The following is a 21,338-nucleotide window of genomic DNA, read 5'->3' as shown; positions in this document are numbered from 1 at the left end:
GAGATTGAAATGTAAAAATAATGATAAGAATATTGTGACAGTTAATCATGATAATGTCAACTTGATTTGAATCCAAAATGCCTAGTAAATTAATAAAGCACAACTCTGAGTGTATCTGTGGGGTGTTCCTAGAGATGATTGGCATGTAAGTTGCCACAAAAAGTAGGGGAAGACTCATCTCTATTAGGGGTGGCACCATTCAATTGGGTTACAGCTTGGATGGAATGACAGGAAAAGGAGGAAGTTGGCCTAGGTTGATAAGCTCCTTTTTGCTTGAGCTGTTGCATCTTTTGTTACTGCCATCACCTATGGCTATTAGACTCCAATTTCTCCAGTCTTTCATTGCAGATGTACATCAGAGTCTCCGAAGAGCTTCCAAGCCTTCAGCCTCAGACTGGTGCTGCCTTCCTGATCCCTCATGTTATGCAGCTTAAAACTTCTTCACCTGAGTAACCACGGTGTCCTGACTCTCCAAAATAGTCAGCCACGGTGGACTCTTATGCCTCTGATCCTGTAAGTTTACCTAATAAACCTATATATATGTTTGTGTGTGTGTTGTTTGCTTCAATTGTTTTACCCCTGCACATTAAGCCTGGCACAAAGTAGTGTTTCCATAAGGTTTGATTCATTGGAGTGTATTGTCTTCTCCTAGAGTCAAGAGAACAAGAGGCAGTGTATGCTGTTGTGAATTTTAAATAAGAAAGCCATGTAAAATTTAAAGCTTATGCAAAATTAGTACAGTAATACTAGTTTCATGGATGTACTATGGTTGTAATGCATTTCTATGAGAAAAAAATTCAGAGTGCTCAATGTAGACTTGAAAATCAACAATTAGTTCCTGTTTATTTATTTAGTATTTAAATGTGCTGAGGACATGAGAAAGAAAACAACAGTCTTTGACATCAGGGTACTAGTTTGACACTTTATAGTTATGCTCAGTGTTTTTTTACCAACTGATCTGCCACTCAAAGCCCAGGTTGTGTTGTTCTCCTGGTGGATAACATCTTACAAGACACCAAAATCAGACAAGGTCATTCTGTGACCATGATGAAATCAGACAAAACACCACCATTTCCTAATTTTGTCTAAACACAGATAAAAAAATGTCAGTGGGCAAAGAATAACATATCAGGTTAAATAGATTCATGGGAAGGCATTGTAGACTAAGCCCAGCTTTGGGCCAAGCTGCTGCACCATGTAGGTTCCAGGAGAAAGACCAAACTAGAGTAGAGTCACTCTTATTTATAGCTGTGCATTCAACTTAAACCCTGAAACAAGCTGGTTAAAACAAAACAAAACAAAACAAAAGCAAAAGCCTTAGGAGACCCACTGCAATCAATTAGAAGGGGCCCAGTTTATATAAACTGGTATACTAAGAAATTTCCTCTATTTTAACCTTATAAGGAAAGTAAATAAAATAACGAATCTGCTTCTCATTCCTTATTTCTGCTTTCTTCAATCCTTTTCTTCCTATAAAGCGAACTCCTTTGCTCTGCTCAGAACACTTATAGAAAGATATTGTTCTATTTTAGAATTACAAATACAAGCCAATTAGATCTTTAAATTAGATTTGTTGTAATTTTGTCTTTTGACCCCCCCCCCCCCGCGCTTCCCAGGAACCCCTGCTCTATTGTCAGATACAGCTTTAGCCTGCCCTCCTCCTGAATAAGATTTACAAAGACACCCAGTCATTGAATTGTCTCCACTTCCGGACAGGACATAAAGATCAGTTCTCTTCACCCTATTCTGTGGAATCTTCTCCAAATCACCTCACCAAAGCCCAATCTGTTAAGTGCTTTCTTAACACCCTCATCCTGAGACGACCATGGCTCACCATAGTGCATGTTTTCTCATTCTTTGTAACAAACCCAATCCCAGCGTTCCAAGTACAGGTATTTCTCTTGGTGTTCTCGGGCTGGAGGACATGACAGTTCAAAGAACTTTAGATATGCTATCTTATTTAAGCCTGACAAATACGACTAGTTGGTAAATATTACTATTATTATCTCTCTTTTAAGGAGAAACAAAAAAGTTAAAGATCATCTCCAACATTACACAGCTAGCAAATGGCAGGAATAAAATTTGCATCTGTCATCAAGACATACAGAATTACTTCTAATTCTCCTGATCTCACCGAGTCCCTGGAAATTTCCCTAAATTAGGTTTTCTTTCAGGACAGACACTGGTACTGAGTTTGGCACCATTAAAAAAAGTACCTAAACAAAAATTGCTATAGAGTGAAGACTTATTTGGAACTAAGATCCATTTTTTTCTGAACCTCTTTGCTTGTACTAAAATCAATACTGCATGTTTACTAGAGGCTTGGCCCACACCACTTCCATATAGTGAGAAGATCAATATTTTAAGTAAATAGTTCAAAGAAAAGATGACTTTAAAAGGAGAAAAATCACACTGACGTATAAGGAGCTGTTAGCTTCACAGCTGATCTTGGGTATGACATCGTGTCATTTCAAGATCCTTCCTTATGTATGCCTATTTCGTCAACTCCATGCCTTTGACCCTGCATACCCTTATTCTGGCCTTTTAGAGGAATGCCCCGCCACTCCTTTCTGCCTACTGAAAATCCCCACATCTTTCGTTTTGTTCCGCCAGATCAGAGCCTTCTAATTTACTGTGTTCTTAATGAGCTTGCAGAACAAGTGCGGCAATGTCACTTTGTCATTTGTTTAAAGGTTTGCGAACCACTTTGCACTGCAAGGTCACTACGTGGCCTAGCCAGGCACATTTTGATTTTTGGTGGAACGCTCTGCTACCCCAAAGCGAGCACTCAGCAGTTAGATACTCTGCAAGCGCCCACTAAATGTGTTTAGTAAGCATTTTTCCGTGGCGTCGAGGGTGCTCTCGCCTACTACCCTTTCCAGCACCTACCCTACAACTACTTGTCCCAGCGGCCACGCGACAGAGGTCTCCCGAGACGTGCAAAAAGGTTAGCAAGGAATTTTATATTCCTGCGCTGCTCAAAGAGCATAAAGCCAGTTTTCCACGTCCGGTTTCTTCAGTTCCAACTAAATCCTGGCTAGTGACTTTCTGATCAGTCCTCAGCGTATCTCAAAAGCCGATTTCAGCTTGAGTTCGGTAGGTGAGGGAGTCAGGTCGCCCGAAGGGTTGAGGAGCGGAATGGACGGGCAGAACAGCCAATGGAATTTTGGAATTCTCCCGGAAGGGGCGGTACCCCTGCGTGTAATTGACCCAACTGCACTGGATTGGCGCGTCTGAGGCGGACCGGCGGTGGCGGGAGTTTTCGGAAGTGTTGGCCGCGGCCCCGGCGGCAGCGGTTAGCCTGGGTTGGGCTGAGCTGACTGCGCGGGCGACTGAACCGGGAAGGAAAACCCCGCCAGGATCCTCGAGTTGCCTGATCGTGGTGTGCTGAGCTGTTGCATTCTGTCCGATCCCGACCCGCGGAGAGAGATGGAGAGGCACAGGCCGCGGCTTCACCACCCGGCCCACGGCTCAGCCGCCGGAGCCCCCTATCCCTCCTCCGCCTCGCTCCGTAGCTGCCGGGAAAGCAAGATGCCGCGCAGGAAGGGTCCTCATCACCCTCCGCTGCCCGGCAGCCTGGAGGAACCCGGGGAGAAGCGCTCCAAGTTTGTAAGTGTCGCTAGGAGCTGGCATGGGGCGGTTCCGTCCAGCAGAGGGGCTGCGGCTCGGGTCTGGGGATCCTTCAAGGCCTTCGGATTCTGACTTGGTTGACAGCTGAGGGTGCGCGAACTGGGAGGGGGTACTACTTTTTATTCTAGATCTCTAGAGCTGCCGGTCTTCTTAGGTGGACAACTACAGAGTCCAGTTCAAATCTTGTGACAAATGCCCTGATCTTCTTGCTGCCCCACCTTCAAGCCGAAGTGAAAAGCAGTTCAAATGACTATATATTGACGTCATCTAGTTGGACGTTGAATTTTGTTTTTTAGTCATCCTTCTCCCCTACCCTTTAGTGTAAGAGGATATAGACATAAAGTGAACTTTTAGGTAATAGTAATACTTTAAAAATTATTATTCTAAACCAATGAGAACTTTTTAAGGTAGGTACATTTTTTCCAAAGTTGAGAGCTCGTTTTTAAAACTTGGCGGGCCATGTGGTCATAGCTAAAGAATGTTTGTTTAGTTTGGAAAGAAGTCTAAGTATTTGAAACTCGTTATTCTGAATTGTCGATGGCCACAAGAATGGTGGCATTTTTTACCTGTAGGGGCAATTTAGTACTGTACTTGATTGTTATCTTTACAGATTTGAAGAATGATTAGGAGAGAGTTAATTGGACAGTGGAAGATTCTGCCCAATATGAGAAGAATTCACTGGGACGACTTCTCTTTAGAATCTGTTTTGGCCTAACAGGCTCGTTTTATTTTTTTTTCTTGACTCCTACAGTCTAGAATACAGGAGATACGTTTTTCCGAGTCAGTATTTATGTTTAATTTTATTGAAGGCATAGCAGAAGATTCATGTTCTTCATTTTTTTCATTCATGTTTTTCATTTCTTAGGTATGCTATATTTCAACATGCCATTGTTATTTTGTTAAGATGACATCTAAAAGACAATATTTTTAAGCTCTAGAACTAATAAGCACATCTAAAATACTATTTGTAGGATTTGACTTGAATCATGACTTCATAATTCATTTTGAAGTAATTTGGACTCTGTTATCTTTTGAATCAGTATGGTAATTTCTTTAGATACATCTTCCAGTTCATTATTTCTGTCATCAGCCTTGTCTAATCTGCTGTTTAACGTGTTCTGAATATTTGATTTTAACATTTATTTTTTGTTTTGATAAGTACCACTTTCTAATCTTCCTGGGCATTCAAGGTATAGTCTCTTGCTTTTTTATTTCTTAACATTTTTGACTTGGCTGTTATTTATTTAACAGTTCTGGTATGCGCTGTCTTTGGAGGGTCTATTTTGACTTGGCTTGCTTTCTCCTCTTCCTTGTTGATCCTTGTAACTTCATTGCTTTGTCATAATCTGTAGGATTTCCAGGAGGTTGGCCTCCCTTCTTTCCTCCCTCCATCCTTTCTTCCTTCTTTGCCCTCTTTTCCCCACTTTCTTTCCTCCCTGCTAAGCAAGCTGTCATTGAGCTATACTCATGCCCCTGGGAATGCTTTTTTATGGAGATATTTTGAATCTGTTTCCAACAGGAGCATGAGCATGCTACTGGCTTTAGGGCTATCTCCTCAAGCTCGGATGAGCTGCAGTTCCTTCTTTTGTGTGTGCTGGGGTTTGAACTCAGGTCTTTCTGCTTGTGAGGCAGGTGGTGGAACCATTGAGCTAAATCCCCAGCCCCTGGAATTTTTAAGAGAGGCTAGAGGTCTAGGTTCAGTTCCACTTGTAGATACTGGCCTAAGGCTCAGTAAGTATCCCACTCTTAAAGCTGCCTTCCAAGTAGCTCCTAGTCTGCTTACTTTCCACTGCCCTTGGTGCCACACAACAGTGACTCTTGTTTTTAGGAGGACGGGTGATTTTTGGCCTAACAAGAATCACAGCAGTGACTGAAGAGTGGTTGATTGGTAGTTTAGCTTTAACTACCAAATGTCAAGTGAGTTTTTGGCTTTTTCTTTTTTTTCTTTTGGTACTGAGGATTGGACTCAGGACCTTGTTCTTGTGAGGCAGGCAGTGGAGTCACTGAGCTAAATCCCTGGTCCTTGGCTTTTTCTTGATTGGAATGAAATAATATAAGCCTAAATTTCTCCAGGTCCTCAAGTCTTTATCTGATCTTGGGGCAGCACTGAGTGGGAGAGGGGATGGGAGAGGGAGAGAAAAGGGGGAGGGGGAGAAACAATTGATTGGTGATGTGACAGGGGTGTGAGTAGTTTAGTTGCTCTGTATTTTGCACATTTTTACAAAGCTGTAAGCTGATAGAACTGAGTGGTCAATTTGCTCCTGTCTCAATTTAAGAACACAACAGCTCTGATGCCCACTGAAATTGTTTTACTTTGAGAACTGATAAATCTTGTTTTCAACTGAATGTGTAACTGTGGACTTTAAGTAACTTGTGAAATTTTGTACAAAAATTTTGCAGCATAGAACCTCTCCCCATTGCTCAGTGTAAATAGTATAGTCTATTGTAATTAGTTTGCACTATGAATCAAACTTTTGAGGCTTCTGAACTAACCAATTTGGTTTCAATAGAAAATATGTTACGCAGTGAGTGTTGAGTTGCTGGGTATAGCTAAAGGAAACAATACAGTTGGAGAAGGCTGAGAGGACAGGCAGATAGCTGGGTGTAGACTTTGTGAAGAAGATGGAATTTAGGTGAATCATTAAATTTGGAACCTGCTCTAGGTCACACCCTCAATACTTGAATCTGATTATCTTTCTCCTTGGAGAACAGAGCAGTTTTCTATTCATTGTGAAAAGGCTTTGAGTGGTGCCTCTTTATTGCTACTCAAAACGTGCAGTACACTGTCGCGAACCGGCGACGCAGAGCACTGTCCCGCATTGCCTCAAACCTGAAAGAGCAGTGGGGTGGAGATGGGGCAGAGAGAAAGGAAGGACGCCAAGACAAGAGTCTGATCAAGGCGACGTTTATTGCAGGCAGGCATCAGCCTTTTAAAGGAAAAGACCGAACTGTTAGGGGCTAGGATTACCATAGTAACCTCAACACCCGCTCCACGGGAACGAGGGTTCACACGGGCAAGAGAAAGCAGGCTCAAGAAAAACAAATTAACAACACTTGCAACTAATAATCATGATTCCCACAATAGGTGGAGGAACTTAACAAAATGGAGTTACAACACCTGACTCCTATAGATAACATCAGATCTTTAACAGGAAGCACCTGACTCCTACAGATCTTTGGCTGTCTGAGTTTCTCCCGCGCAGGGTCAAAACAAGTTTAACACGTGCAGTCCTTAAAAAGGAACAAATATTGTCTTTCAAAAAGCCAGTGGGCCATGGCTGGCTTCCCACAGTACACCAAGTTGTGGTCACCAGATCTAATCTGAGAGCAAGACAGGTAGCTTCTCAGAGAAGCTTCCAGCTGTAGGATGTAGGTCAGTCCTTTGAAAAGAGACCTTTTAAGTTGGCAGTCCAAGTTGTTGATGTTTTTAGCAGTGTTCTTGAAAAGTTCTCACAGACTTTATGTAAATCTTACATGTACTAGTCATTGAACAGATTTTTGTTTAATTGTATCATTTAGTTATGACCTTCAATTTTTGATTGTGAGAAATTTCTCAGCCTGACCATTCATATCTGTATGTACACCATATTTGGCCATCACTAGGAATCAGTTAATCTTACAAATAGGCAAGCATTAAGTGTTTTATAAATATCAACTTCCTTAATTAGAGTATAAGGTAGGTAGTATTAAAATAATTACTTAGGCCAATTACACTTGGAATTTATTTGAGCAAAACAGAAGTGACCATCAGATTGGATAGCTCACAAAAACAGACAATTCTGAGAGCTTCAGCCAATATCATGATCACCCAGCATGTATAGGAAAACAAAACTGAGGCATGGAAAACAACTTAATTGGCTACAGCTTACTCAAACAGCCAGTCATTCAATTATAGTTACTTGTCTATAATCTAATTAGTTTACTAGTTATTGGGCCTGCTGAAACCAGTGAACTCAGTTACTCTGATTAAATTACATTGGTTTGGTCTAGTGGGCTCATTGTTTGGTCCAAGGCTGTGATTTCCCATACTTGTTTGTATATTATTATTCTTGTTTGCCATATGAACAGACCAAGTTATGCAGAGATTTGGCTGCCTAAGGTCACACAATTTTGATCCTTAATCACCATTCTGTATTACTCTCTTTTGGCTGTTGGGAGTTTTAATCCTTACCACTTCTTTTCTCATGCAAGAACCATTAACAATAATTTGTAATGGCTTTAATGAATGTAGGATTAGTGATTCCCTGGTTACAGGCAGGTTGTAAAGTGAGAATAGGTGTAAGATGGGAAAACTTTTGTTTATTGTAGTGGGAATTTAGAGTTGAAATCAGATTAGGCTTGAGAAGATTAGTGCAGCCTTGCCTAATTGCTTTGACTTTATTTTGAGGTGGGTGTGGTAGGCTGAGACATTCCAAAAGATAGACACTCTTTAATTCTTGGAACCTCTGAATGTTGCCTTATATGGCAAAGATGGACTTTGCAGATACCTTTAAACAGAGGATATAAAAACAGGCAGATTATTCTGAATGATTAGGGTGGGCCCTAAATGCAAACACTTTTCCTTATATGACTACAAAAGAGAAGGTGTAGGGCAGAAATCGGTGATACAATATTGAAAGCTGCAAGAATGAAGTAATTGTTTATCCCGACCTAGAGACTTTAGAGGGAAAGGCAGTTACCTTACCAACACCTTGATTTTTCTTCACCCAGTGAAACTGATTTGGCATTTATGGCTCCAGAGCTCAGAGAATGAATTTCCGGTGTTTTAAGCATGAAATTTATGATAATTTGTTGCAGCTGCCATAGGAAACCAAGCAGCTATTGTAGCTATGAGGTTGGCCATATTGAAAGGTTTAGGAGAACCATTAGATCTATTTAAATCTCTACCTTGTGTTATCACTTGAATAATTTGGAAAGCCCGTAATTTGGGAATACTATATGAAATTAACCAAATTATAATAAAATTGTAAAATTATTAATTATTAAAATAAACTGATTGTAATGATAATTCAAATCTTCATTTGGCTGTTTACTTTTTTTAGTATGTTTTTTTTTAAAAAAACTTATTCCTTCACTGAAGCCTCAACTGATGCTTTCAGTTGTCCTAGAATTGTCAAGCATCAAGATAGCGTTCCTATTTGAAGGCTTTGGGCACTCAAGTTTTTATTGTCAGAATTCTCTCTAATGTATCAGATATAGTAACCTTCAGATGATGGTAAAATCATTTTATTCAAGCCACTTTCCTAAGAGATTGTTCTGAATTTACCCACTTTTTCATTTCTATTCTTCCTAACACAACAGGAAAAAAAAAACCCAGGTTTGTTTGTTTAAATATATGATTTATGAAAAGGACATATGTCAAGTGGCTCTTCTGGGGGGTGTACAGTAAGCTGCTGAAAGTAGATGATAAATGCTATTTAATACTTCTGGACAACTCTGGATTTTTGAGCATACAAAGGAAGTGGGGGTAGGAATGATTATCTCAGATTTAGAGCAAGGCTTAATTGCTTTTTTTCAGAGACTCATGTCTTTAATTATGAAGCAAGCAAACTGACACACATTTATTATACTGTGAAACCTTGCATCTCATCTAGTCTATCTTGTAGCAATTGCTTCTGAACAGATGTTACCTGAAACACCTTTGTGCAGTTGGTGGAATGCTAAAATTTGTCATGCTTTTATTATTGTTGTCTTGAATTAACTCTACTTTATGGCATAACTTTATTGCTGTGTCCTAGAATCTTTATATATTTATTGCCTTATAAATTGGATTTAAAATTGGCTTTTTATATAGAATGTAAATTAACATGTATATAACTTGTTTATGCTTGCAGAATAATACAAGGAAAAACTACCACGTATTACACTAATGTAATTGTCTTTAACTCAGCACATAGTATCCTCTAAACTAGAAATCAAGTGAACACTAAAGAATATGCTTACCACCACACTCTTGCTTGTTTATTCCAGAAACTAATTTGACTTTTAGATCTATAAAATATAGATTAAACATAACCTTTTACTTCATGAGATATTAAGGATCAAAGTGTGGGCTTTCTTTGAACAGGATCTACAAAGGTAACTGTTCCCCTCAGTAGCACCAGGGTGTCTTCAAAATACCTTGCCATTGGGAGTGATTTTTCTTAAATAGCAAATCAAGTGGTCATTATTAGCTTTAGGGAGAATTAGGAGCTTAAATAAGTTGAGTTTTGGTGCTGAAACGTTCAAGTTATTGACTTCTTATTGAAAACTACTTGGAGATGCTTACCATAGATTTTATTTCTAAAGGGATCCACTGTCATTCTTACAGGTTCTCTGGAAGACACATCTATGCAAATTAAAAATTATTAAATCCATATATCATGAGCCTAGTTAGTACCTGACTCATTGTAACCTCTATAAATATTTGCCATTATCATTAGTAGTATTAATAATAGGGCAATTATTTTTGTCGGTATTTTAAGTTATTTGAGTTATTTGAGTAGTTTTTTCATGTTAACTGAGCAAGGCTTTTCCTTTGTGATATGGTGGTGGTAGAACTTTTTGCTTCTTAGTTCTTATTCTGGTGCACTAGTTTGTATTGATGAGTTCAGAACTGATGGCTGAACCATCAGATTGAGTTTTTAGAGCTTTTTTTTTTAAACTACATGCTTGCTGTACATAATGATTACAATTTTCGTGGTGAGTCAGCATGTACATACATCTTAATTCTTTTTATTTCCCATCTCCCCCTCACTCCCTCCTTCTATCTCTGAGGGGTATATTCTTTATTTGTAAAATGAAGCTCATGTAACTGTGAAACTTGTTTACAGGCAAAATTTAGAAAAAGAAACCAACATAGGAAACAGTCTCAAACTTAGAAAAAAAATTTGTTGTGACACTCCATTATGGACTTGAATGGTAATAAAAATAATGTTCTAATATATGTATAGATATAAAACTAAGTATGTCTTTATGCTTATAGCTTTTTTACAACTATGAAACTGAAATAGATTTACATATCCAAAACAAAACTATAAAATCTATTAAATCCAAATAAACAACACCATTTATATAATGTGATTGATGATGATGCTTTGCTGAAATTAACTTATCATTATTGGATTTAATAGTGGAAAATATGTGCATGTTTAGCCATTTTTCTTTTTGCCACCTTGCTTCTCAGATAGAAACAAGATCCCAGAGTCTAAGGAAAATAAATAAAGGTTGATGAATCTAAAGACTGATCCTCACATTCTTGATAGAGGACTGCCTGGAAATATGACTTTTTTTGGGTCTTCAGAGAGTGTGTGAAGTAGGGAGCTGTTTTAAACCTGTTTATAAGAAGCAAACAGTCATATGTAAACATTTTTTTAGTAAATGATATGAAACTTGAGAAAGCATAAAGAATTAGAACCATTACTAACAGTTTCTATATTCATTTCTCCTCTAGAAATTTAACTTTCCATAGTTGCAATAGCATTGTTACCTGAATAGTATCATTTTGGAATTATAAATAGCACTTTGGCTGTTTTTATTTATCATAAAAGAGGTACAGGGCATTGTATTCTGTCTACTAAATTTAAGAAATGACATTTCATAAAATCTGTTAAAATGTTCATTTTTCTCCCTTCCTGTTTCTCCTTATAATCTTTCCTTGTCATTTCTTTGAGGTAAGGTCTTACTCAGCTTTTTTTAACCCTTTAATTTCAGTTTTGTTTTTTTAAGGGCTTCCAATTTATGTATATTTCTTTACACTAAAAGTAAACCTGTGAATGGAATTAATACTCAATAACTTTCTAATTTATCTATCTCTTTGAGTATCATGGCACATCTTAAACACTGGAAGGGAAGATTTGACTAGGATTGTCAAATAAGGGCCTTCTGTGTGTGAGGGCCTTGGGGTGGACCCAACTTGTTGTGGTTTAAGTTACGCCTTGGTGAGTTAAAGATGGTTAAGTAGCTGACTCAGAGTAACACTGTTTACTTTCTTGAAGCCCCTTGTAAGATATAGGGCTAATTGTGAAAGCCATAGTACTGAATTTATTTGGCTAATTTTATTGTGAAGTATTTTCCAAGGATGTGTGGGGAGTTTATCCTTTAATTGCTGCATTTCCCCGGGTATTCTGTTTATTTGGGTGTTATGAACTCAAGCTTTGGTAACACTCAGTTTCAATTTTCTTTTCCCTTCCCTCCCTTCCCTTCCCCTCCCCTCCCCTCACTACCTTCCCTACCCCACCTCCCTACCTACCTACCTGTGTACTGGGGATTGAATCCAGAGCTTTCCATTTGAGCTATAGCCCTGGGCCTTTATAATTTTAAGACAGGGTCTTGCTCAGTCCCCCAGACTGGGCTCAAACTCTCAATTCTCCTTTGTTAGCCTCCAGCGTGCTGGGATTACAGGCATATGCTACCAAGCCTGACTTCATTCATTTTGTAAATAAAAGACTTGCACATTGGTGATGTTAATTATGTATCTTTTTTTTTTTCCTTTTTTTTGGTACCAGAGATCAAACTCAGGTCCTTGTGCTTGAGAAGCAGGCGGAACCACTGAGCTAAATCCCTGGCCCTGATGATGTTAATTATGCACTTTAGAATTAAACTGTTTTTGTTTATTGAAGTCTCAGACAGAATTCAATTATAATGACAATTACAGTTCATTTCTAGTGAAAATTTGACAGCCTGAGAAGTGAACATGAAAAATGGAGTATATATAATCTACATCCAGAAATTCAATGTGACAATCTCATTTCTTTATAAAGGGTGATGGTCTTCCATTAAATCCATGTTCTAACTTCACTCAGCCTTTCTTCTAAGGAAAGGTTTATTTTGCTCATGATTTCAAGGGTTCATTCTGTGCTTGCCTGGTTCCAAGGCAGAAATATTACAGAGGAAGAGAGTGGTAGAGCAAAGTTGCTCAGTTCATGGTGGCTGGGAAGCAGAGCAGGGGCACAGTTCAGGAGAGGCCAGGGGCCAGATAGGTATCCAGAGTTACGCCTCCATGACTCATGCATACATACCCAGAAATATGCTTACTAATCCCGTAGGCAACTCCAAAGCCAATCAAGTTGACATAATACTTAAAGGGGTCACATGTATGTTTGTAAACTTTTGGAAGTCACTTTCTCTGTGGTGTCGGGTTTAGACTTGTGTTTAGAGTAGGAATCTGAAGGGTTGGCTAATTGGAAATCTATGCAAATTTACTCTTGCAGCCTTAAACTACCTAGTTCAGTAATTCATCCATTGTTAATAAGTTTAAATGTTATTAGTACACTCTTAATGTCCACTTAATTTCATATCAGACTGAAATGGTGGTGGACAGGGCATATAAAGGCTACCAGAAACATATCTGGATTATTAGAGAACTGGTCCTGGCAATGTAGCGTTATAGCCCCAACCTTAAACACTGTGGTAAAAAGGTCTTAGGCTGGGTTCATTATAGTAGTAGACTTTTGGTCAAATTACTCCATCTCTGTGCCTCAGAATTTCTATGTGTATATTAAGTAATCATAACTACATTTATAGGTTGTTGAATTAGTTGAGTTAATGTTTATTACAGTAGTCTAGGCATAGTGTCTTACACTAATGTGTGACAACTTTTATGAGTTGTACACTTGTGATTCTTTCAAAGTAGAGGAGTTGTTATCTGTTAGTGCCAGTCATCTTGAAGGGGATGTGACACAGTCTTAGTTAATGATGGCATTTTGATCTTCCCTTGTTTAGTCTCACTTTCTCCTGGAATTTACAGCAGGAGGATCAGTCACTGATCGTAAGTCTTTCCTTTCTCTTTCATTTCAGCCTGCAGCGCCTGAATTGGGTTTGTCTTTCTCTGTCAGCCTTCTGCTGCCAAGATCTGTAGGACACTAAACCAACACTTCACCACAGTAACTCTGAATTCACGTTTTGAACCAGGAGGTCTTCAAACGTGCCACCTCCCACAAGGTAGAATATGAATGAATAGGATGATCTTTGAATTCCTTGTCCAGTTGCCTCAGTTCTCCAAGCTGGGAGTGGCCTGGCAGGGTTCTGGCTGAACTGGGCTGCTGCATCCTTGTGGAAACCCTGTCAGTGATGTGAATGGAAGCCCTTAGCCTGTGGGTCCTGAATACTGCGAGAATCATGGTCATAATGGCTAAGATGTTGCTTTAAGCATATAATCCCCATATACTCCTTTCAAGTAGATGTTCTCATTATCCTAATTTTGCACACAGCAAAGGAACTGAGCGAGGTAGGGAACTTTTTCCAGAAAACACAGCAGGGAATAGGGCTCGATGGACATTAACATAGGCAGGCTGGATTCTAGTCTTGACTTTTAACCAGCTCTTTGGTTGGCCTCTTTTCCATTTTTCTCAGCATTTATACTAAGCCTTTATCACTCTCTTGACCTCGTCCGTGGACCTGATTCCTTTTAGTTGTATATGATATATTTTTTACTGAAATAGTAATATTTACATCTCTTAAGTCCAACAGTGTGTGGGTACAAACTGAAATTTACATCCCAGACCATAACCTCCCTGCTCTCCACAATGGCACCACTTATTCTTATTCTTTTTTGTAGCATTTTCATGATGCTCTTTGTGTATGTGTAAAGCACCTTCTTGTACCCACAGGAATGAACGTACCACAGCTTTCACCTGCACATGTTTTTCAGAAAAAAAAAAATAAAGGCGCTGTTGCTGTTATTGTCTATATCTGCAGCCGTTCCTTATCCTTTCTCTTACAGTATCCACAAAGAATTTCCTGTTTTCCTGTTCAAAGTTAATCTCTTCACCACTGTTCTTAACCCGGCCCCATTCTATTGGGAATATTTCACTGTTTTCAGGCTCCATCCTGTAAAACCACTTGAATGTTTTCTGTTATAAAAGAAAAAAGCAGAAGGACAACCAAGCAACACTCCTCCCCAACTTTTCCTTGACATTTGACCTTTCAGAATATCATGCTCTGCTTCTTCCCTTTTAACCACTTTCCATGAATTCGTTGTTTTCATTTATTCAGTAATGTTTGAGTGCCCTTTATACTGAGCATAGCACATGTGGATACAGTGGGGTCCTTGACTTCAAGAGGCTTGTATGGGGAGGGCAGGTGTGTGAAGTATTATTGGGGAATCCATGTTGTACAATCTTTAAGTAGTAAGCCTATGGCATTAACCCTGGCGTAAATCTTGGCTTTTTTTTTTTTTTTTTTTTTTTTTTTTTTTTTAATACAGAATCTCACTGTTTCCCTGGCTGGCCTTGAACTCACAGCCCTTCTGACTTAGTTTCCCAAGAGCAGTTTGCCCAGCTCCTAACTTGTTTTTGATTGCTGTGTGGCTTTGGAGTTACTATGTTCTGTAGTTCCTGGAGCTGTGAAATGAGAAAGATGCTATTTATAGGTAGGATGTGATGGTGTCGTGTGTTATGTTGAGAGTTAACAGATATCCTCTAATCAACTCTTAGCTTCTTGCTTCTGTTCTGACAGCCTTGATAAAGGGTAGGGGGCACTGATAAAGAGAAATTGAGCCACCTTCCATTGGTTCTTCAGTTTGTCTTCACAGTTACCAATTCCTTTGAAATTCCTTTGGCAGATCCACAGCTGACAAACCCAGTGGATGATTTTTTTCAAACCTTTGTCTTACTTGATTTCTACAACATAAAAGAAATGTAAAATGTATCCTACATTTTATGCGTAATGCTGGAATTCATATAAGAGCTGGTGCTGTGCTTTTTCTCTCTTTTCCACATGTTGACTTTGTGAAGTATACAATCTTCACAATTTGCAAGAAAACATGGTGGTAATTTTGTTATTTTATAAAAAGTTCAACTTTATCAATACTTTAAAAGTTAAATTTTCTCTGATTAGCCAATTCTGTATAATTAATTTTTTTTTTTTGGTTTTTTGATACAGGGTCTCACTATGTAGTTGAGACTGACCTAGAATTCACTATGTAGCCCAGGCTGGTCTTGAACTCACAGCCATCCTCCTGCCTCAGCCTCCCGAGTGCTGGGATTACAGGTGTGTGCCACCACACCCAGCTATAATTAATTTCTTAACTGACTTTTAAATGCTGTTCTGGAATATGGATATTTTTGTGATGTATGTTTTAGTCTGAATCAGGAGGTCGTGGTTATAAGGCTTGTGTACTGACACAGTCATGACATAGGGGCTACCATAGGAATGGGGAACGTGCAGGAACCGGAACCTTACCTGCTACTCATTAAAAGCATGATTTGTGTGTTCTTCTGGGATTTAAAAGCTATTTTTTGCTATGAATCATGACTCTTCATTTGGATTTACAGATGCCCACTAGATAACTAAAAACACAAACAAAACTTGACCTTCATTTTGTATCCCTTGTTTCTGTAATCTTGGGTCAAATCTCTTCACATCTCTACATTTGGGTATGGGTATGTTATTCGTTTGGGGAATGTCTGTCTAGGAGTTGACAGGGCATGGTTTATTAGTCCTGAATTTATGTGATTTCATCCCCAAGATACCAAGATAAGAGGTTTATAGTGACATTCAGCTGCATCTAGAAATCTCCAGCCATTGTCCTGAAATCTGGATTCCAGGAAAGGCAGAATTCTACATGACTGAGATCACCACAGAGACAGTCCTTTCCTGGGAATACCATCTCTTAGCCATAAAAATTCCAGAGCTGTGATGCCCAGGATTGAGATAATGGTCAGTGGGACCCCAGCCATCAGATAATCCTTGAAAAACTGGCCTCCTGCTTTTGTGGGGGGAGTGGGTGTGAACCCCAGTATCATACCCCCTCTAGCTACTTAAGCTGGAATCTTTTCCTGTTATCTCTTAACTTTTCAATTAAAGCTTTTTTCCCGGTAAATTTGTGCTTTAGTTTTAATTTCCTTTTCTACTAAAGTGAGCACCCACATTAGCCAGCTACAATATATATTAAAGTTTCTCTATAAATGAGAAATTAAAAAGCAACTGTGCATTATATTTCTATTATGCACTTGAGAAAGCAACTTTAAAAAACATAGGGGGAAATGTCTAGCAAAATATGTGTTTTAATCAGTGTTAGGCAATTTACAGAAATTATGAGTGCCCCAGCTGTCTTGGTTCTTTTGCTCATTCATCTAAAGTTTAAAAATTTTAAGGTATACATTTATAATCAGTGGTAATTGTACCACTTAATAACCACCTACTTAGAATTATGCTGATTTTATTAAGATTTAATCTTCAAATTCCTTTGCTTGATTAATAACCCAAACTGCATCTCCAGGGTTGGTAACAATGGTGTTCTGTTGTAGAAGTAGAGCCTGACAGGCGGGAAGGTGGCAGAGCCTGACCTTTAGAGTTAGGGTGACTGAGGTTTCTTCCCTGGCCTGGCCACTCACCCATCACCTTTGGCAGTCACTTCTGTGCCACTCAATCCCCCAATTTTTAAAGTAGGGATAAGCTAATTTATATGGTTGTTGGGTGGATTTAGTATTTATGGTAAAGTGCACTACTTAGAAAGTGCTGGTAGTGATGACAGTAGGCTAGGAAATATAGTATGGGTACTGTCTCAGTCAAGCCCCATTTGGCTTAAAGGATTAAATCCCTCTGTATTATCTCATTTAAGCTTGAAAAGGCATTGAAAAGTTATGTAGGGGTAGCCCCCCAAATCAATCCTGTACACAGGAAGTACAGCTGGCCTTCCTGAGGAACTAGAACCGAGAACTGAAAGCTGACATCTTCTCTAGTTCATTCTCAGAAGCCATATTTTTGTAGTGTCATTTACATCTCACTAGCCATTTGAGCCATACTTGCATGTCTGCATAATGTGACTTCCACCGTCTATAACGTCACACAACCAAATGCGAAGTTCGTAATTCCAGATACACATCTACGCCCTTCATCTGTACAAAAGCAGAGCCTGATTTTTCATCTCTGACACCATGTCATTTTTCCGGGAGAGGATTTCACTGGCTCTGCTTGGTTTTATAGTCTGCCTCCTCTCTACCTGTGTCCAGGCTGTCTCACAAACACTGAGGACTGCTGGGCCACCTCTGTGATGAGGGACTCAGGAGGGGACGGTGTGCATGGGGCAGATAAACCAACAGGAGTCTACTATAGCTGCATGTGTGGATCTGTGGAGATGGTACTCTTGGTACCAGAAATCTCAGCTTAAAATAGTTGGTGTAAGCCTGATTGTATATTAGAGTCACCTGAGAGTGGTATGAAACGATCCTCAGTAAGCCCCACCTTTGGGTATTCTGATTTGCTTGGGGGAGATTAGTCAGGCATCTGTCCTGTGTAAGCATTAGGAAAAGAAACAAATTTTCAGGTGATTCGCATGTGAAGTCAGATTGACAGCCGCTGGCTAATGTGTTCCCTGGGCTGTAGTAGCTTTAAAGTTTCAAAGATGAGGGAGACAGTCCCCACCACATTAAAAAAAAAACAGAAAAACAATCCCCACAGATGATGCTTAAACATTAAACTACAAAAAGTAGTAATCAGTGACCCAAGGGAACTGTAGACAAAGGGCTCTGGGGTGAGAGAGGTGGGGTCTTCATTTCTTGATGATAATGAAGGTTGACCCACCTTGTCACGAATTTATATGGGTAATGCCTGCTGGTCCTGTTTACTTCACCTCTCATTCGTCTGGCTGTGAGCCTCCTGAGGCCCAGGCAGCCTACGAACTCGGATGGCAGTGGGAGACCACCAGTGCTTAGTTATTAGCCCCCAGTTCTGAGTGCTAAAGGAATTTAACAAAACATGACAGGCACCAGTAGCTGAAAAGAGGACAGCTCACATAACTGACACTCAGCAAAATAGAGCTGATGGCAAATGACCATGACAGAAATCACTGTCCTCAAGGTGCACAAGGCCACTGGGGGAGATAGGCACACACTTACTTGTCGCGAGCCGGATTGCCTTGGGCAACTCGGTCTGCGACTACAGGGGGCCTGAGCTGGCGACGCGTGAGCAAAGAGGCACACACTTGATACACAAGGGGTTTACTTTAGTTCCTCATCTCCGGATCTCTACCCCGCTCTCTCTGCGCGCCCGGAAGGGGTGTCAACATATATACCATATATGCAACCAATCATCATACAGAGAACAGATTATTACCTTATAAGGATACATCAAACACCCACGGGAACATATCATGTGATCTACAGGAAAACTAAACCTAATACAAAATGGCTTCATAGGCTATATCATAAAATGGCGGAGGGGTGGATCTATGGTTCTCCACAATTCCTCCTTTCCTTTTTAACAAAAGCAGCAATGAAGGCAACTGCAAACAGAGTCGATGTTACATGCCCGCAACATGCTCCTGTTCTTGCGCGAGAATCAGGAAGGTGCCAAAGGGGCCCTGTCTCAGGCGGCCGAGTCACCATAACTCCTTACCCATCATCAGCAGAAGGGCTTATGTCCCTTGTGCCTGTCTTAGGTTGGTAGGTATGGCCTCGATTCCTTACCCGTCTCTGGGTCCCCCAAGGGCAGAAAACATGAACGTGAGCTCTGTCAGGTGCGACGGGCCCATCTACGCACATTGTATCATCATTGAAAGAAGCCTGTACAACCATGGCTAAACGCTCATTTTTAAACTGGGAACGCTTCCAGCATCGATATGAGCAGTAACCCAAAATACATAAACCAACCATAACAGCAATAACAATAAGCCATATAACAATCCAAGAAGGTGAAAACATCTTTTTCAAATTTTCCCAAACTTCTGTAGCAAAATCTAAATCAAGCCGGATAGAATTGGCATGAATACCAGACAAGACCTCAATGTCCAATGACAACTGATTAGTTGCACTTAGAAATGTCCAATTCCAAGACCCTCGCAACAATGAAGAAAGTCATCTAACTTCCTCAGAATGGTTTTTGACAGGAAAGGGAGTAAGGCAGAGTTGTTGAAATCTGGGATCACAGTCCAATCGAGTATGCAACCACAATCCTTCAACTTCTTCTTTTAATAAATCCATTTGTTGCTGAAATATAGCCAAACCAGTTCCAATGAATCCTTGTTCTGGACAATAAAGTCTCTGCTTGTGCCCCAAGACACATCCTGGAGTTCTCTCTGCTGCTTCAGTGTTGGGGGTCCCATTCCGGCCTCCTCAGTGGAAACCCAGCTTCAAGCTGTTCAGGGATAGTGGTGGATCTATAAATGTACCTGTAACCATAAGTAGGTGGAGCAGAAGAAAAGGGAGAATACCTGGACCAAAAGGTTATTATCATGAACAATATGCTGGAAAACTTACATGGTCAAACAATATGAATACATTTTGTATACCAGATATGAATTCTTATGTCCTTAAATGTAGCTTTGCATCAATAGGATCTTTTTTTTAACAGAAAATAACCATCAGAAACATATTACAATAACATATTTATAATTCAGAACTTTGATAATAGCCAATTAAACATTTTTAACAACATATTTAACAAGATATATCTTTTTTAAAAATCAACAATCTACTTGCATTTGACGTCATTCTGATCAAAAACATACAAACATCTTTGAATTTAGGACGCACGTATAACGCTTAAGACAGACAAACATATAAGACAGTTTTAACGAGTACACTCAGATGGTTTTGGCCAATTGAATTATAAGATCTTGTTATTATGACTAGTCAAGATTTTTGCAAATCAAAATTAACAGAGATCTCTTGTAGAATTAGGGTTAAAGGAATGAAAGCGCTTCTTGACTGTAAATGTAAACCTTTTTATATGATTTCCATACACCTTTTCTATATACTTAGGCCTTCTGATCTTGTATGTCTTTCTTTAGCTGTTTTTAACGAGATGCAAAAGCATAACTCTTACTTATAGCTTTCCTAATGTTTTTCTTTCTCATTTACTATTAACCTTCTATTTGTGGATATAAAAAAATAATCATTTACTAGGACAGGCAAAGTATGAAAAAGCACATAAGATGGAAAAGCAGGAAGAATTAGCTCTTAGGAGGAGCCTTCACGATCTTTATCTTTAAGGGATTAACAGAGTCTGTAACAATATCCCACGAAGTAACACCAGAAGATTGTTTTTGGTCCTTTTCACAGCTTGCGTTAATCTGTTTGACAAAACGCTCCGGGATCCACCATGGTTGATCAGCTTTCTGTGGAAAAACACAAGCAAAAACCCCTTCCCCAACTGGGGGTGCATAACCAATTTAAACTCAAGAGGGCGATGTTCTCTAATTGGCCCTTGGGGTCCCTCTACTTGAATGACGGGGAATAGTCTAAAGATTTCCTCCCTTTGTGCTGCGGCGCGTTTAAGAGCCTCTTGTTAAGGAGATACTATGCCTTGAGACCCTTCAGATGTTGTGGGGTCTTTACCATTGGGCTCATTAGTAGGCCTGGCCTCTGAGGCACGAAGAGACGCAAGTCTACTCGAGAGGCATGAAATCTGTTGCCTCAGCTGAAGTTCCTCACTGAGCTCCTGATTAATAGTACGCAGCTGAGCTAGGTTTGCCTCCCTCTGAGTGGGGGGCAGCGCAGAAGGCGGCAGATGCTCAAGTTTTTGTTGAGAAGCCTCACAACTGGGATATAACTTTTGAAAAGCCTCAAAACTGGGATATAGCGCTACAGGAGGTCCTCCAGAATCCGGAGGCTCAGGGGGCTCAAGTAAAAGAGGACATTCTCTATCATCTTTTTCTAGACCAGATTCAGGGGGCTCTGAAGTCTGAGAGCGCTCCTCTCTAATTTGTTCTAACCCTTCATGCACCTCGTCTAAGGCTTCCAAGATTTCCTTTTTGGTTGGCATCCTGAGAGCTGCGTTTAACAAAG

General features: G+C 39.8%; 1 protein-coding gene across 1 annotated transcript in view; it reads left to right on the top strand.

Annotated features, from left to right (window-relative positions):
- The first annotated feature begins 3,249 nt into the window (after window positions 1-3,249).
- Window positions 3,250-21,338, top strand: part of Diaph3 (diaphanous related formin 3) — a 479,227-nt gene continuing 461,138 nt past the window's right edge. The window contains exon 1 of the mRNA XM_010636939.2: window positions 3,250-3,609. Coding sequence (XP_010635241.1) covers window positions 3,430-3,609 — 180 coding nt within the window. The 5' untranslated portion in view covers window positions 3,250-3,429. The remainder of the gene's footprint in view (window positions 3,610-21,338) is intronic.

This window comes from Fukomys damarensis, unplaced genomic scaffold (genome assembly GCF_012274545.1).
Source record: "Fukomys damarensis isolate Sample0158 unplaced genomic scaffold, DMR_v1.0_HiC HiC_scaffold_38, whole genome shotgun sequence".
Lineage (NCBI taxonomy): Eukaryota > Metazoa > Chordata > Mammalia > Rodentia > Bathyergidae > Fukomys > Fukomys damarensis.
Note: the sequence above shows the minus strand (reverse complement) of the source record. Positions and strands in the feature narration are given on the sequence as shown.